This window comes from Drosophila grimshawi, unplaced genomic scaffold (genome assembly GCF_018153295.1).
Source record: "Drosophila grimshawi isolate 15287-2541.00 unplaced genomic scaffold, ASM1815329v1 contig_848, whole genome shotgun sequence".
Lineage (NCBI taxonomy): Eukaryota > Metazoa > Arthropoda > Insecta > Diptera > Drosophilidae > Drosophila > Drosophila grimshawi.
In genome coordinates, this window is record NW_025063692.1 from 20,559,538 (window position 1) to 20,572,757 (window position 13,220).

The 13,220-nt window shown below is 43.0% G+C and overlaps 5 protein-coding genes across 6 annotated transcripts; 2 read left to right on the forward strand and 3 right to left on the reverse strand.

Annotated features, from left to right (window-relative positions):
* Positions 1-631: 631 nt before the first annotated feature.
* Positions 632-5,005, reverse strand: LOC6565213 (serine/threonine-protein kinase PAK mbt). Its single transcript, XM_001991328.3, has 3 exons — positions 3,713-5,005; positions 3,363-3,634; positions 632-2,548 (listed from the first exon to the last, which is right to left on the reverse strand). Exons 1-3 carry the CDS (start codon positions 4,899-4,901, stop codon positions 2,072-2,074), a joined length of 1,938 nt encoding a protein of 645 aa, XP_001991364.1. The 5' UTR covers positions 4,902-5,005; the 3' UTR covers positions 632-2,071.
* Positions 5,006-5,631: 626 nt separating this feature from the next.
* Positions 5,632-6,201, forward strand: LOC6565212 (probable small nuclear ribonucleoprotein G). Its single transcript, XM_001991327.3, has 3 exons — positions 5,632-5,718; positions 5,784-5,931; positions 6,003-6,201. The coding sequence occupies exons 1-3, from the start codon at positions 5,687-5,689 to the stop codon at positions 6,051-6,053; spliced, it is 231 nt and encodes a 76-aa protein (XP_001991363.1). The 5' UTR covers positions 5,632-5,686; the 3' UTR covers positions 6,054-6,201.
* Positions 6,202-6,921: 720 nt separating this feature from the next.
* On the reverse strand, positions 6,922-7,937 carry LOC6565211 (40S ribosomal protein S19a). Of its 2 annotated transcripts, none has more exons than XM_001991326.3 (3): positions 7,896-7,937; positions 7,529-7,599; positions 6,922-7,405 (listed from the first exon to the last, which is right to left on the reverse strand). In XM_001991326.3, exons 2-3 carry the CDS (start codon positions 7,597-7,599, stop codon positions 7,006-7,008), a joined length of 471 nt encoding a protein of 156 aa, XP_001991362.1. In that variant the 5' UTR covers positions 7,896-7,937; the 3' UTR covers positions 6,922-7,005. The 2 variants fall into 2 exon arrangements, with proteins under 2 accessions (XP_001991362.1, XP_032593804.1); XM_032737913.2 differs by having other exon boundaries at positions 7,812-7,899.
* A 301-nt stretch (positions 7,938-8,238) lies between these two features.
* Positions 8,239-10,650, reverse strand: LOC6564541 (CWF19-like protein 2 homolog). Its single transcript, XM_001991325.2, has 4 exons — positions 10,539-10,650; positions 9,275-10,480; positions 8,493-9,215; positions 8,239-8,424 (listed from the first exon to the last, which is right to left on the reverse strand). The coding sequence occupies exons 1-4, from the start codon at positions 10,623-10,625 to the stop codon at positions 8,296-8,298; spliced, it is 2,145 nt and encodes a 714-aa protein (XP_001991361.1). The 5' UTR covers positions 10,626-10,650; the 3' UTR covers positions 8,239-8,295.
* Positions 10,651-10,827: 177 nt separating this feature from the next.
* Positions 10,828-12,486, forward strand: LOC6564540 (actin-related protein 10). Its single transcript, XM_001991324.2, has 3 exons — positions 10,828-11,005; positions 11,087-11,239; positions 11,430-12,486. The coding sequence occupies exons 1-3, from the start codon at positions 10,935-10,937 to the stop codon at positions 12,328-12,330; spliced, it is 1,125 nt and encodes a 374-aa protein (XP_001991360.1). The 5' UTR covers positions 10,828-10,934; the 3' UTR covers positions 12,331-12,486.
* Positions 12,487-13,220: the final 734 nt, after the last annotated feature.

Consider the following 13,220-nt stretch of genomic DNA (forward strand, 5'->3'; position numbering starts at 1 on the left):
AATCTAAACGTATATTTTTGGCTCAATCGAACCTAAGAGAAAATAATACAAAATCAAAAATAATAAAATATATAGCAAACTTGTTTCACAAAATCAAAAGCTCCATGGCATACTTTTAGGATTTAGAAAAAATAATTCCAGCTCATTCATACCCTTCCAGATTTTTCAAGGATATGGTGCGATGAAAACCGCAAAATCCAATTCTATCGAACTGCGTTCAAGGATTAGGAGGGCATTTATGAACCCTTCGAGGACCTTTGTTCGTTCGGATTTGGCTGGACAAGAACTATTTTCGAATAGTCCTTAATTTGACCAAGCTACGCCGACTTACGGATTTTGTAAATTTTATCACAATATCGCAATGAATATCACAAATCGGTAGACTTGCCTTTCGCAAGTCAGAAAATGTGCGTCCTTTTAAGGATTTAAAATGTCCTTTTACAAACTGCATTTTTTTAAAGGACACAACATTCTAAGATCGCAGGGATCAACAACATTAACTGCGGCTAGACAAAAAAGAAACCCAAAGCCCAAGATTGCTGGCAGTTCAATAACTATCTAGACGCCTCGGATGTCATTTGGATAGCTCGCAGACGGTCAGCACAATTTGAAAATGTTACAAACAAATAAATAAATTATTCAAGTACGTTTCATACCTGTGTTTTTATTCGTTTATAATTACAGACCACTGTAAATCAGAATGTCTAAAAAAAATTATTTTTAATGGGGTTTTCAATTGGGGAAGGGGGAATGTATTTTGTAATCTTGGGTTTAACAGTCCACAAATGTCAAATCTGTTGCATTCGAGCAATTTGAAATATATTTCTTTAATAGATAGTAGAACTTATTTTTGATATAAATAATTGCTATACATAGGTATATTATATAGAGCCTTAGCTTGGAGCATGCGTTCAACTGACAACAATAAGTACAGGCTTGCTTAAGCATATTATATGCGTGTATTGTATGTATGTATGTATTCATATGTATATATATGTGTATATGTATATGTATATGTATATATTAAAATTTCGATGGATGTGTAAGCAATATTTTTGATACATATTTGTATATTCGTTGTTTTTCAATACTTATGATAAATACTCATAAATATACTATATTTAATCATCTTACAGCATTATATATTCGAACAATGTTAATGCAGCTCTCAACATTAATACACACAAAAAAAATGATAATAATTATAATAATAATAAGAGTTAAACCAATATATTGACAAGAACTGTGCCCGCTTGCACTTTTGAGACAGTAAAAATAATGTGAAAGAACAGAGCACGAAATGCAGTTAAAATTAAATAGATCTGGTTTGGTTTGGATTTAGAACACTATAATCGAGAATAAGCTGTTACCAAATGGCGCTTGTATAAAATAATAATAATAACATTTGCAATGGCTGCGCATTGGTTAAACGGCATTAACTATCCGAGTGCTGTCCTCCATGGTCACATTATATATGGTAATGTTGTGTTTTAAATGTTTCTTAAGTCTGTTTCGCGAAAGGCACATTTTGCGTTCAAAAAACATATTTAAAAAAGCTACAAATTAAATGAATAAACAATAACAAAAATTTGTTGGTGTTGGTTTAAGTGTACGGTAGAGGGTAGGGGAGGTTATGGTATGTTAGGAAAGGGGAAATGACAACGACGACGATGAGGACTACGAGGGAGGGATTTAACTACTAATTTAAAATAGAAAAAAAATATTTTATAGCATTTACTGAATGCCAACACGGAATACTTAATGGACATAGTACATCAAATGTATGAGACTTTACAAGGTGGAATGCGGGGGTATTAAACTACACGCTGTGTACAACTACAGTTTACAGTTTACAGTTTATAGTTTTAAGTAGAAATAGCCGAGAACAAAAAGCGTAGCCAATCAAAATATGAATAATACTACATTTAAGTGGATTGAAAATATATAAAGGGCAGAATAGTGGCTGCAGTGCATCATTATCCATTATCCATCCTGCTGCCAACTGTGACAACTGTGCACAGTTAACAATGAGCTGCTACTGCTGCTGCTGTTGCTGTTGTCCAAGGTGTGCCTAGGTGTGATGCCTGGAGTTACGCATCAGCGGCACCAGAAGCGATGGCGGGCCCGCTTGACGCAGAAACGGATGCGCCAGTAACTCGGCGGCGGTGGCACGCTGCGCAGGATCACGCACCAGCATCCGATCCAGAAACGATTGCAGCCGTGGCGATACCTTGTGGGCATTCTTCAGATTCGGCGGCTGCATGTCCCGTATGCGGCGCATTGCCTGCAGCGGCGGCTCATTAAAGAACGGTGGCTCGCCATCGACCATTTCGATGACCATAATGCCCAAGGACCAGATATCCACCTCGGGACCGTATGGCAGGCGCGATATAACCTCCGGCGACATCCAGTAGGGCGTGCCCACTAGAGACTTGCGCTTGGGCAGCTCCTGCGACACCTGCGCACAAAAACCAAAATCAGACAACTTTACGCGTCCATCGGCGGCCAGTAGAATGGAATCCGATTTGATGTCGCGATGGATGACGCCCTGTGACAATGATAAGATACAATCAATTAATAGATGAGATATGTTGGTAAACGTACAATACTATGAGATAACCAGCCAAGTATCTCCGACTACATGCCATGTTCCGGCTTAAGCCGCACAAATCTTAATATTCGTATGCAAATTTTCGAATCAAGGTGACCGAAAACAACAAGTTTAAATTCTGCATATTTATAGATAATTTTCGAGGCACCTATTGCCTATTGATCTGCATAGCAGACACATTTGCCAAAACTCGTTACGCGATGGATATATGCTTCCGACAGACTAGAAATTCATTGCTAACTAGATAAAGACAAATTCTGAAGATCTTATATCAACTCAACTAGCGTTTATATAATAACATTTCAATAATAAGACCCTCGCCTAAGCCAATTAAGCACTTTTCGGTTAATTTTGTTTACAAACATTTGGATTCAATTTTGCATAAGGTAACACAAGCCAACAGCAACAAACATCAGCCCAGACCCAGTCCCAGTCCCAGTTTCAGTGCCAGTAGTACCAGTAGCAGTAGCAGTGCAAAGCCGCACCACCCACTTATCGCATTACACACGCAGCGCAGCGGTGACAATTTCGAAATTGAAACCAAACCAAACCAAACCAAACCGAACCAACCACAATATGCACGTCGCGAAAGCGGGACGCAAAGAAAGCGCACAAAAGAACTGAATAGAAAGGCAGACAAGTGAGAAGACATTGGGCGAGGCTTTGGACTGAGTTGTTGTTGTTGCTGCTGGTTGTTTTTGTTGTGGTTGTTTTTGTTGTTGTTGTTTTGTTGCTTATGTTGGTCACGCACCTGTGAGTGCAAATAGGCCAAAGCCTTTAGACACTGCTTGCATACAGTGGCTATTTGCTCCTCATCCATGCGCGAATGTGTGACAATGTCGGTGAGTGCGCCACCTTCGAGATACTCCATGACTACCCAGAGCTCATCGTTGACCAGAAAGCTGGAGTATGTCTCCACAATGTTAGGATGATGATAATCACGCATGATGACCACCTCATTGAAAAGAAGCTCGCGTCGCTGCTGTTTGCGCAAATCCATTTTCTTTACAGCCACTTGACGACCTAAGAAGACCAAACAAAATGTGGAAATTAATTTGAGAACTGGTCAACAACTGATCGGAGTTCGGCGTGATCACTTGCCTGTTGACTTGTCGGTGGCTATGCAAACGGTGCCGGTGGATCCTTCGCCAATCTTGTTAAAATGATCGAGATTCTCGCGGGGATCGCCAGCGGAGACAACCATCTGCAATGCGGCACGGAATTGTTCGTGTGTGAGTCGCTGCTCCTGTTTGGGCTGTGACTGCGTTTGAGCCTGAGCTTGGGCAGCCAGGGCAGCAGCGTTGCCGCTGGAGCTGGATGCACGCGATGCGATCGTCTTGGCGTGTGGATTCTGATTCTGATCGCCGATCAGTTTTGGTTGCTGCTGTTGCTGTTGGGAGGCAGGATACATTGGAAAGCTCTGACCATTGTTGTTGTGATGCGAATGCGTGGAACGCGTTGCACTCGCCACCGAGCTCACTGGCGATGTTTGTTGTTGCTGCTGTTGCTGTTGCATGCCTGGAATAGCCAAGTTACCGCTGCCGCTGCCACCGCCCCGGTATTGATCAGTGCGCACGGCAAGCGGACCAGTTCCAGCGCCGCCATTGGGATGTGGATGTACATGTGGATGCGTGTGTGGATGCGCATGTGCATGTTGACTGGGATAGAGCATGTTGTGTGGCATCGGCTGTGGCGGTTTAAATCCATGGCCGGGCATCGCTGTTGGTGTCGGTGTTGGTGTGGCCGTGCCAGAAGCAGCCACCGTCGCTGCCGCCACAGCAGCCTCCTCCTCGGGAACAGATGGCGGCACATTGGCCATGCGACGCACACGCGGCGGACTGGAGCTGCGCAACGAATTCGAGCGTGCCACATGCGATGTCTTCGGCAGCACCAGACCCTGTTGCACACCCGGCTGCAGCTGCTGCTGCTGCTGTTGATGCAACTGCCCACCAGACTGACTGCCAGGCAGCATCGATGAACCTGCCGGCGTATTGGTCATTAACATGGTGCTGCTACTATTCAGCGATGTGGTGTCCGCCTTATTGTTGTTATGATGCGGACGGACAATAGTCTTCAGGTCGAGTATTTCGGTGGGCGTGATTTCGGAGGGATCGACCAGGGGCAGGGGTCGATTGCTCGACTTCAGTATTTGATTGTTGCCCACAATGGAGGCCCATTGCAATGGCAGACCCACATATTTATTCTCACGCTTGTCGAAGCCCGTGTGGACGCGATGCTCGAAATTGCTCGGCATCGAGATCAGCGGTTTCTTCTTCTTCTTTGTGAACATTTTAGCGTGTTCCGTTATGGAGCCGTCAATTGCTCAAGTGTGGGAAGCAAGTGCTGGAGGAGGAGGAGGAGTTGTTGCTGCTGCTGCTGCTGTTGTTGCTGCTGCTGCTGCTGCTGTTGTTGCTGCTGTTGCTTCTGTTGTATCTGTTGCACTTTCGTCAGCCCTTGTTGACTTTTCTTTTTACCCGCCCTTTTGGCCCGTTGGAAAGGCGACAACAGACGACAGTCTTCTGGCACACACACGCACACACACTAACGCACACAAGCACAGGCACACGTATGTCACGTACATACACACACGCACACACACGCAAGCATAGCGACAGCGACGGATGCGATTTATGTAGATTTCGTGTTATGCGCTTTCAATTGACTTTCACATTAACTATTTGCATGCTTGCCGAGTGCAACTGTAGTCATCGTTATCTATTCGTTAACATAATAACATCTTTGAACGTAACAGAAACAAAAAATAAACACAATTGGAGAACTAATAAAAATAAACTTAAAATATTAATTGCCGATGCTAGCAGTTATCGTTGCTCGAGTTGCTATGAGAGAGCTGCAAAACGATTGCCGATTCCTTCGATAGTATTGTTTGTGCGCAAGTCGTGACCCAAATATATACGAAATACAGTACTCTACTCGATAGCCCTATTGCCGCTCGCTTTACAACACTGGCTAAACGTTAACAACAAAACGGTCACACTGGTCACATTCACATTATATTTTAGCTCCATTGTACCATTTATTTGTTTTAAAAAAACAATAAATACATAAATCGAAATGTCGAAAGCACATCCACCAGAGCTTAAAAAGTAAGTGTGTGTGTGTGTGTGTGTGAAGGCAATAAGTAACGACAAGTAATGCTTGCATTTTCCAGATACATGGACAAGCGCATGATGCTAAAGTTAAATGGCGGCCGCGCAGTCACCGGCATCTTGCGGGGATTTGATCCATTCATGAACGTTGTGCTTGACGACACCATCGAAGAGTGCAAGGACAACACCAAGAATAGCATCGGAATGGTGGTACGTATTCTCTGCAGTGCGAACTGATAACGAATATTAACCAATCAATTACATTTCTTCATTATTTTCAGGTAATTCGCGGCAACAGCATTGTCATGGTCGAAGCCCTAGATAGAGTCTGATCCTTGGAGTACTTTAGCATACCTCAGCATTGTCCACCAGTGGGTAATGAGTTAAATGTAAACTATTTAACATACGCACTAGTCCTAAGGCTCTAAAACATAACATTCGTGAACACTTGTGTTCATCAAATTTAAATAAATTTATTATAAATCAAACAAAAGTGTTGAGACCATTTACACTATGTATTATATATTGCGAAGGCAGTCCACGAATCTGGCATTAGACAGTTGTGAGCAGCAGATACGTTTGTTCTATTAAATACGTGTTTACATATTTATTTTGATCAGCCTCTTTCAACAATAATCAGCTCCTCAGATACTACTACAAGCATGTAGCTGATGAAGCGAGCTATTTGGATTCTTTCCTGGAACTTAAAATGTGACTTGCCTAGTTGCGTAGACCAGATCAAGAAATTGCAAACACCATGCAAAAGTGTTTGGAGATTCTGTGATGAAGCCGTCGATGATTTGATCAAAAACCAATCGAATCTTCGAATTTGAACAATGCCCGTTTGCAAAATGTAGCTTTTCATGTAGCTTATAATAATAATGGAATACTTACGTTAATGAAAAAAGCGCAGCTAGGCAACAAAACATTTGAATGTAATCGCCGGACTGAAACCCAATTTCGACCAACAATACTATGCACCAAGCATCGCACATATCGCTGACTGGCTTTGATTATTCTTGCCACTTGTCAGCCTTGCTAAAAGTATCCCTCCCTCTGAGAGACTGACTAGTAGTCCATAAGAAACAAAGCTTGTGCAGATTTACGATTGTTGTTTGTAGACTTAGAATTGGTTTTTATATTTTCGATTTGTGTGTAGTTTGCCGCCAGGAGCAAACAACAAAAAAAACGCTTACGATAGAAGCCTAGAAAAAAGTGTGTTTAATGCCCGCTTAAAAAGAAGACACAAGACAATCGTGTACATATCATCATCATCATCCGCTTTTACTTGGAAATAACAATGGGGCCCGTCTGCTTGGCGGCGTCACGCTGCTTGGCAACAATCTGGTTGGCAATGCGATCCAAATCACGCTGTCCAATCGAGCTCAGTTTGCGGCCACCGTCCGGATGCTTCTCGACGAGGCGGGCATGCTCGAGAGCCTGCAGCGCCTTGCGTGCAGCCCCATCAGCGGCACGGCAAAAGTGAGACGGATGGACGCCGTTGCGCTTGCGACCGCCATAGATCTTGGTAATCGAGCCAACGCCAGCTGGACTGCGATGGTACAAGTGACGCAGAATCGAGGCGCAACGCACATAGAACCAATCGGGATCGTAAGGTGCCAGCTCCTTGAATTTGGCCGTCTTGATGATGTCCATTTGATCGGGCACCTTCAATTTGCCAGTCCTAAAATATTTGAAATGAGAAGATTTTAGTGTGTGAGTTTGAGGTTAGGTGAGGAATGCATCAATTTAAAGTTTGTGCTGGTTTTTTTTTTTGTCGAAGTTACTCTTGTTGACAGAAACTCACTTCTTGAGGAAGACGGCGACCGCCTTAGTAACGGCATGTTGGTCAATATCCTTCACTGTGACGCCTGGCATCTAAAAACAAACAACAAAAAAGCACCATTATATTTAAAACATAAAAATTATTTTTTAAAAAAATAAAAACACGTTGTTATTCGCAAACACACACACATACACACACACACGCACAGAGACAACAACATTCTGTGAATGCACGCCGTGTCATTTAATCTACATGTCGGCATTTTTCAACTGCGTCGCTCACTCAGTCACATTATTGAACACACATTTTCATTTATTGTATTGCATTTGCAATTATTTGTGGCAATCAAAAAAAATTTATATTCACGTAAACGAAAAAGAACCACTACCTTTCTTGTCAAAGTCAACCGGAAAAAAGAACAAGGCGAACGAAGTTGGCTGCGCTTATTGTAGCAGACAAGGCTGCCACCTGATCGAAACAAACAAAGCCAGTGCTGGTAAGTTGACCCTTGCAATTACTTATCGATATGTTGCAAATTTATTCGATATGCACTCCGATTTTAAAAATTCAAATTTAAAAAAAAGAGAACTAAATGTAAATAATTTTGTAGATGACTAATGATAAAAATATCGAATTTAAGCATAGATCGAAAGAGTATTGAATTTTCGAATACATTATTAATCTAGCGGATAGTCATTGCATATAAAAGTCGATTTATCTAACATGTATATTTATTTACTAATGATTTAACTTAATTTATTTAATTATCTTCTTATGTTAAAGATTGCTTAATGTTCTGTACAATCGTAATTTTTCCAACTATTAGCAAATGTTTTGACTTTGGCAATGATGTTTTTCTCCTTATGCGGTTTGCGCCACGATTTTGCATTAAGATCCAGCATTCCACCAATTATTTCCTAGAATTGTAAGATCCAATTAACGCTAAATAAATATGAGGTATATAATGATTCACTCGGCGACAAACCTGTGCAAAGTTGGCTGGAAAACGTTCCTGATCCTCGATGACGTGAGCAAAGCCCGACTCCATGCCAAAGTTAACCCACAAATAGGGCAAACCCTTTGGAATGCCAGCGCGTAAAGATTTGTGTTTCAACGATATCAGCTGCTTGTTGATGCACCACTCGTGCTCCGACTCCTCAATGGCCTTCTTGAAATAGAACGGCGCCATTTCCGCATGTGACTCCGGTATGGGAATACAATGTACGGTGAGATGTGGTCGCCGATGCAGCTTATTGGCAATTTCATAGAATATGACATCCTTGCGCTGAGCGGCAAACATGCGAGTCAAAGCCTTGCGAAAATCATTCAACTCCTGCCAGGCATCCTCGTCGAGCAGCGTGCAGGCGGCTGCATGTTGCATGCTCGTCAATATGCAATGGCCGCTCTGCAGGCCCACATGGCTGGGCAGGCTCAAATAGATCTTCGAGCCCATGGCAACCAACAGTTGCTTGTCCAGGCACGACGAGTCAAAGCAACGCTCACAGTTCTCCAGCGTAGCGACCAGTTTCTCATGCTCGCTAATTGCCTGGCGCACTTCGCGCGCTGCAGCATCCGCCTCAGAAATGTTGCGACGCACTTTGTCCGCGAATATGTCCTCTAGATCATCGTTGGGGTTCTTGTGCTTCGATAGAATATCAGCGTATTGCAAATTCGATTCAGCGGCTGTTGCATGCTTCTCACGCTCGAACTGCAATTGAATAAACGATTGATTTAGAACTTGATAAAGTACTCAACAGCTGTAATTACCATTTGCTTGATGTCATAGCGATCATCGTCCGCAAAATAGCGCACACGCTGCCCATCCACATGGGTGTCCAGCTTCTTCTTGTTGGCTCGCTTCTCGCCTCCTCTCCTGCGTCCGCCATACAGTGAATTTGGATCCAGCTGTGCAGCTCCCGATCGTGATTGCATCAGCGGACGCACATTGCCGCTGGCATCCGTGCGCGTGAGTAGCACATCATTTGTATCCCGATCCCGATTCCGATTTCGATTCCGGTCACGATTCAGTTGAGTTTTGGTAGCAGCTGGTCGCATTTTACCGCTAGCCAGTAGCTCGTTCCGTTGCTTTCGTGCGGTTTCCACCTGCTTCTCGAGCTCCGACGCCAGCTCAAGTTTGCCTTTGAGTTGAGCCTTGAGCGCCTTTGAGGCCAACTCGTTGATTTGTTCATCCGTTAGACACGATGGCTGCTCAGCATCACTCTCCTCATCCGAGGCAGCAGCTGCACCTGCTGGCGGAGAGCTAGCTGGAGATGAGCTGTGCTGCCTATTGGAGACAACTGTGACAACTGTTGCGCTCTTTTGCCAATTGCGCGTGCTGCCTGCTGCTTGCTGCTGTTGTTGCAGCCGCCTATCTGGGTACTCCGGCTCATCGTCAGCTTTGGGTCGCTGAAAGCCGGGCAGGCCAGTGCCGTTGCTTTTCCAGTAGGGATTCAGTTCATGTTTGCTCTTCGACGGATCGTACGCATCAATTTGCTGCATCTTCTCGTTGGGTTTCGCTGGATCTTTGCGCTCCTTGGCGAAGGTTCTCAGCATTACCGCATCGCTGTCTGTCATCCAGCTGTCACGTTGCACAGCGGCGGGCTTCGACTCACTCTGGACGGGCTCACTTTCCACCCACTCATCCCCGCTGCTTTCCCTCTTCTTCGATTTCTTGTGTCGTCGGCGCTGCTTCCTGTCAGAGTCACAACTGGAGCTGGAGCTATCGCTGTCACTTTCACTATCGCTGCTGCTGCTGCTGTCGTGTCTGCGTTTTTTGCTCTTCTTTTTGGAGGATTTCTTCTTTTTGTCTGACTTTGCTTTGGACTTCTTCTTGGTCTTCTTCGCCTTGCTGCTGCTATTTGCTTTGCTCAACTTGTCCAATTTGTTGGCTACTGCTGGCAGCATCCAATCCTTCTCGCCGCGCAGCTCCTTTTGCAACTCCCGCTTGTTGCGCTCCTCAGCTCGCTCCTTTGCCTGTTTGGGGTAGTTATTAGCTTTTTATACAATTGGTGTTTTCATGTTTTGGTTTTACCTGTTTAAGCAGCTCGGTGCGAGCTTCTCTTAACTGTTCACGCGCCTTTTCCTTTTCGCGCCCGCTCTCGAATTGTATGTAGCTCATCTCTAATTATTAATAATAATAATATATTCTTTGTATTATTTATTTTTACGTGTAAAACAAATCTTCCACAAATAAACACAACCGGCTCAATACGATTTTCGCGTTCGATACGCAATCAGCTGAGCTTATCCATAATATCGATATTTATTTATATTTACCGATTGAAAACAATGCATCGATATGTGTACGCGAATTTTAGTTGAATGTTATCGGTATCAGTATTTGCAGAGGCGCAGCTGTTTGTTATTTCTAAGTTAACACTTAGTTTAATTAATTTATTTTGCTGCCAGCCCAAAAAGCACAAAAATTATGCCACTGTATGAGACTGTTATGCAGGAGAAGCCCCCAATTGTGCTCGACATTGGCAATGCCTACACAAAGTGAGTGCATATTGATTTTGTTTTTGTTGCCGGAGATATGATATCATCACTGTTGTTGCTTTTTTTTTTGTTCCTTTTCAGGCTCGGCTTTGCGGCAGAGGCCTATCCACGTAAAATCATACCCACAGAGGTGGTGCTAACCACAACGGGCGAGACAAAGCGACTCTTCGATTACGTGGCAACCGAACAGCTCTACGATCAAATTGTGGACTTTCTGCAAACTATATTCTTCAAGTAAAGCAACAAGTTTTCGATAATTTTCTTAAAAATACTCCACAAATTATTAACAACAGACCATATATAACACATAGATTACAATTATATACTTATCTCAAATCTAGAAGAATATGTCTGTGAATGTTCACCGGAGCTTTCTTTCTTTCATTTATATATATATATTTAAATAAAGTGTGATTGCTTGCAGACATCTACTGGTCAGTCCCAAGGAGCGTAAATTTGTTGTTGTGGAGAACATCTTTGGACAGAGCGTGATACGAGAGACGCTGGCACGTGCACTCTTCATTCACTTCGATGTATCGTCCGTGCTGTTTGTGCCCGCTCATCTTATAGCGCTATCCACGCTGGCCGTGCCCACCGGCCTCGTTGTGGACATTGGCTACAGTGAGACGACCGTAATGCCTGTGTTCAGCGGCGTGCAGATAATGTCTGCCTTCAAAGATCAAAGCTATGGCAGCAGTGCTGTCCACGACGAGATCAAACGGCAGTTGCTAGCAACGGGCGTCAAAGAGTCTCTGCTGACGCCAAGCGTGCTGGAGGACATCAAGATACGCACCTGCTTTGTCACCAGCTTCGAGCGTGCCCAGGCGAAGCCGGATAAGGAGACGACACCGGTGCCAAATGTTGATTATGCGATCTGTGATGATGACGCCGTCATCAGCATAGCGGGTAGCGTCCGGGAGACTGTCTACGAGCTGATGTTCGAGCAGAATAACGAACGCGACAGCTTGCCGCATCTAATACTGCGAGCCATACTCGACTGCAGCATGGATGTGCGATGCGCCCTTGTCGAGAGCATATTTGTGATTGGTGGCGGGGCTATGGTGATGGGCCTAATGGCACGCCTCAAGGCGGAGCTGCAGCATCTGTTGGCCAATGATAGCTACTATGCGGAACGCTTTCACGGCGATCTCCAGTTTAAGTTCTACAACACAATTGGCAAACAGAATTTCACGGCCTGGCTGGGTGGTGCTCTCTGTGGGGCAACGGATTTGATTCAAACGCGCTCGTTGTCCAAGGAGACGTATCTGAGGAACGAGCATGTGCCCGACTGGAGCAATCTGTGCGACAACAGGCATGGCGGCTAATTGAACACAACAGACACACATACGCATGCATATTTATTTCAATTGCATTATTGTATTATGAATTATGTTCTATACAATTAATTCTGTAATAGACTAAAAGTGAACTTTGAGTAGGAAAAATTACATACGAGTATAAAAATGTTAATATTGCGCTTACATCTATTATCTTTGTATATTATTATTTTAACATTATTGTGCATCGATAAGCTCTAGCTGCATACGAATATAACAAATTGTATTCATATATTCATACGCAACGGTCGCTCGGCATTTAGAATTGTTGCTGTGTCCTTTTCAATGCATTTATCTATCATTCTGATGCACTTTGGGATGTCTTTCAAACCATTTTCCATTTCATAGTTTGTTTCTAAGCAATTGATCTTCTAATATGCTTAAACCCTCTCAAATTTGTCTTTAGATATAATTATATTTTAATGTTTTGCAATCATACATATTTTTATTATTTGTATATAATAAATAAGAGTTTCATAAATAAGAACGCATTATAACTGCCCCGAATTAGCGGCTCGTATTTTTCAATTCAACCTAAATTTTCAAAAAAAACAAATTATTTTCGAAGTTTTTAAAATCATTCGAAATTGCTCATTAATTTTAAGATTCAAATTTTTACCATATAATAAGGACTGTTGAAAAAATGAGAAGTTTTGGGTGTATAAAATTGATCTTTGAATCCGAGAAACTCTTATTTTCGAGCGACCACAAATCAAAGTTGCTATATCCCTTGAACGCAAATTGAAATAACTTACAAAGGCTTTTAAATCGTGTTTGGCAATGGGTTTTTAATTACATGATATAGGTTATAAACACGATTCTCTTAGGCAGCTGATGCTTTCAATATAGGTATGTATCTCATAAAACCCGCATTATAT

Bases quoted from the DNA above. Each gene is read 5' to 3' on its own strand.
- LOC6564541 (XM_001991325.2), bottom strand. From the start codon at position 10,625: ATGAGCTACATACAATTCGAGAGCGGGCGCGAAAAGGAAAAGGCGCGT. The intron at 9,216-9,274 runs GTAATTACAGCT...ATTCAATTGCAG, and splicing joins GCTATGACATCAAGCAAATG to TTCGAGCGTGAGAAGCATGC. The intron at 8,425-8,492 runs GTTTGTCGCCGA...TTACAATTCTAG, and splicing joins TTCCAGCCAACTTTGCACAG to GAAATAATTGGTGGAATGCT.
- LOC6565212 (XM_001991327.3), top strand. From the start codon at position 5,687: ATGTCGAAAGCACATCCACCAGAGCTTAAAAA. The intron at 5,719-5,783 runs GTAAGTGTGTGT...TGCATTTTCCAG, and splicing joins CATCCACCAGAGCTTAAAAA to ATACATGGACAAGCGCATGA. The intron at 5,932-6,002 runs GTACGTATTCTC...CATTATTTTCAG, and splicing joins AGAATAGCATCGGAATGGTG to GTAATTCGCGGCAACAGCAT.
- LOC6565211 (XM_001991326.3), bottom strand. From the start codon at position 7,599: ATGCCAGGCGTCACAGTGAAGGATATTGACCAACATGCCGTTACTAAG. The intron at 7,406-7,528 runs GTGAGTTTCTGT...CAAATATTTTAG, and splicing joins GTCGCCGTCTTCCTCAAGAA to GACTGGCAAATTGAAGGTGC.
- LOC6565213 (XM_001991328.3), bottom strand. From the start codon at position 4,901: ATGTTCACAAAGAAGAAGAAGAAACCGCTGATCTCGATGCCGAGCAAT. The intron at 3,635-3,712 runs GCAAGTGATCAC...TGGTCTTCTTAG, and splicing joins AGCCACCGACAAGTCAACAG to GTCGTCAAGTGGCTGTAAAG. The intron at 2,549-3,362 runs GTGCGTGACCAA...TCATTGTCACAG, and splicing joins TGGCCTATTTGCACTCACAG to GGCGTCATCCATCGCGACAT.
- LOC6564540 (XM_001991324.2), top strand. From the start codon at position 10,935: ATGCCACTGTATGAGACTGTTATGCAGGAGAAGCCCCCAATTGTGCTC. The intron at 11,006-11,086 runs GTGAGTGCATAT...GTTCCTTTTCAG, and splicing joins ATTGGCAATGCCTACACAAA to GCTCGGCTTTGCGGCAGAGG. The intron at 11,240-11,429 runs GTAAAGCAACAA...GATTGCTTGCAG, and splicing joins CTGCAAACTATATTCTTCAA to ACATCTACTGGTCAGTCCCA.